The sequence below is a fragment of the Eimeria acervulina genome, genomic scaffold (assembly GCF_000499425.1).
Source record: "Eimeria acervulina Houghton genomic scaffold, Eah_scaff905, whole genome shotgun sequence".
Classification (NCBI taxonomy): Eukaryota; Apicomplexa; class Conoidasida; order Eucoccidiorida; family Eimeriidae; genus Eimeria; species Eimeria acervulina.
Window position 1 is genome coordinate 3,220 of NW_013549526.1, and position 2,500 is coordinate 5,719.

Consider the following 2,500-nt stretch of genomic DNA (forward strand, 5'->3'; position numbering starts at 1 on the left):
TATATATATATATATATACATATATAAATAAATGTATATATATATACTTTAAGTGTACATATATGTATAGATATATAAATAAATAAATATATATATATATATATAACATAAATATATATGCATCTACATATATGCATGTTCATATGCATATATATAATATATATGTATATAATATGTATTATTCACAGATATACAGACAAACAATAATAATAATAATAATAATAATAATAATATAACAATAATAATATTATAATAATAATAATAATAAAGTGAAGAACAAGACAGAAACCTCAAAAGACAAGAAAAGCAGCAGAAGAAAAGCAAAGGAGATAAAAAAGATTTATAAATAAATATATATATATATATATACTTATATATATATATTTATATATATATTTATATATTTATATATTTATATTTATATATATAAACATAAATTAAACAAACGAAACAAACAAGTACCGAAAACAACTGCATTACCTTCTTTCTTTTTCATTGTTAATTCTTTTTTGTTCGTCTTTCAACAACACTGCCAGCGCTATTAACTCTGCTTTCGCCTACTCATCATATTTACAAACACAAACGCAGAAGCACTTCAGTATAGCTTCATTTATATATCTATAGATATATATATATATATTATATATATAGATATATGTATATATATGTATATATGTATATATATGTAAAGATATCTATATGAATATGTATGTATAGATATGTGCGTAGATATATATATATATATATATATATAGATCGACAGAAATATAAATAGGTAAATACATAGATATTATATATATATTATATAATATATATAATATATATATATTATATATATTATAAATATACATATTATATATATGTATATCTGTATGTACATATATATGTATTTATCTACATACATATGTATCTAAACATATGTACGAATATATATATAAATATATCCCTATCTATATATGCGTTCGTATATATACATATAATTATCTATATAATTATATATATATTATATACATGCATATATATATATGTATATATAGATTGTATACATGTATATATATATATATATATATATCTGGGGTTTAAGAGCAAATGAAATATAAAAATAAAAGAAGAAGACATACAGATTGAATTTGTTGAAGCAGCATAAGATTTGGGTGCATCTCTTCCTTTCCTGCTGCTGCTGCTGCTGCTGCTGCTGCTGCACCGTCTCCATCTGCATGCACTGTCCTGCAGCAGCAGAGCAACACATATTTTATATATAATCTTATAATATATTATATACATATTATAATATATAATATTATATATATAGATTATAATATATAATATAATATTTATTATAGCATTATCAAGTGTACAGAGAGCTTAAAGTGCATGCAAATATATTTTAAAAGAAAAACAAAAATAACGACTGGTATAATGTGCTACTGTTTCTTTGTTTGTCTGTTTATTTATTTATTTATTTATTTATTTATTTATTTATTTATTTATTTATTTATTTATCTTCATGTGTTGCTCTTCACTTTGTTGCTTCAGCAGCAGATACACTCCCAGGCGAATCCAGCGGCAAGCCTGCACCTCCAGAGTCTTTAGAGCCCTCTTGCTGCTGCTGCTGCTGCTGCTGCTGCTCCTGCTCCTGCTGCTGTTGTTGCTGCGGCTGCTGCTGTTGTTGCTGCGGCTGCTGCTGTTGTTGCTGCTGCTGTTGCTGCTGCTTCTCCTGTTGCTGCTGCGGCTGCTGCTGTTCCTGCTGTTCCTGCTGTTCCTGCTGTTTCTGCTGCTGCTGTTGTTCCTGCTGCTGCGGCTGTTGTTCCTGCTGCTGCGGCTGGTGCTTCTTCCGCTGATGCTGCTGCTTCTGCTGATGCTGCTGTTTCTGCTGCTGCTGCTGCTGTTTCTGCTCCTCCTGTTTCTGCTCCTGCTGCTGTTTCTGTTCCTGCTGCGGTTGCTGTTGTTGCCGCTGCTGCTGCTCTTCCTCCTGCTGCTGCTGTTCTTGCTGCTGCTGCGGCTGCTGTTCCTGCTGCTGCTGCTGTTCCTGCTGCTGCTGCTGTCCCTGCTCCTGCTGCTGTTGTTTCTGCTGCTGATGATGATGCTGATGTCTCCGCTGCTTCGGGTGCTGCTGGTGTTGCTTCTGCTGATGCTCTTGCTGCTGATGTTTCTGTTGCCTCTGCTGATGCTGCTGCTGCTGCTGCTGCCCCGATTCCTTGCGAGCCCTAACTGCTGCTTTTACCTCTCTTGAATTCGATACTGTTGCTGCTTCTGCTTCTGCTGCTGCTGGTGCTGCGTCTGTTGCTGCTGTTGTTGCTGCTGCTGTTGTTGATTCTGATGCTGCATTTGGCGCTGCTGCTGCTGCGCGCTGGGGTGGGCCTTCTGCTGGTTTTCTTCGTCTGCTTTTCTTCTCCTCCTTTGCTGCTGTAGAAGCACGAGAAACCTGATGCGACTCCTTTCGGCGATGTTTTGTTGCAGCAGATTCAGTAGAAGCTGCTGTTTCTGCTTTTTGTCTCGA

At 34.1% G+C, this 2,500-nt stretch overlaps 1 protein-coding gene across 1 annotated transcript in view; it reads right to left on the reverse strand.

Moving 5' to 3' along the window:
• Positions 1-1,519: 1,519 nt before the first annotated feature.
• EAH_00051800 (hypothetical protein) overlaps positions 1,520-2,500 on the reverse strand; it is a gene marked incomplete at both ends in the record, with an annotated part of 1,251 nt that continues 270 nt past the window's right edge. Inside the window, one exon of the mRNA XM_013394117.1 lies at positions 1,520-2,500. This exon is cut by the window's right edge and continues 270 nt beyond it. Coding sequence (XP_013249571.1) covers positions 1,520-2,500 — 981 coding nt within the window.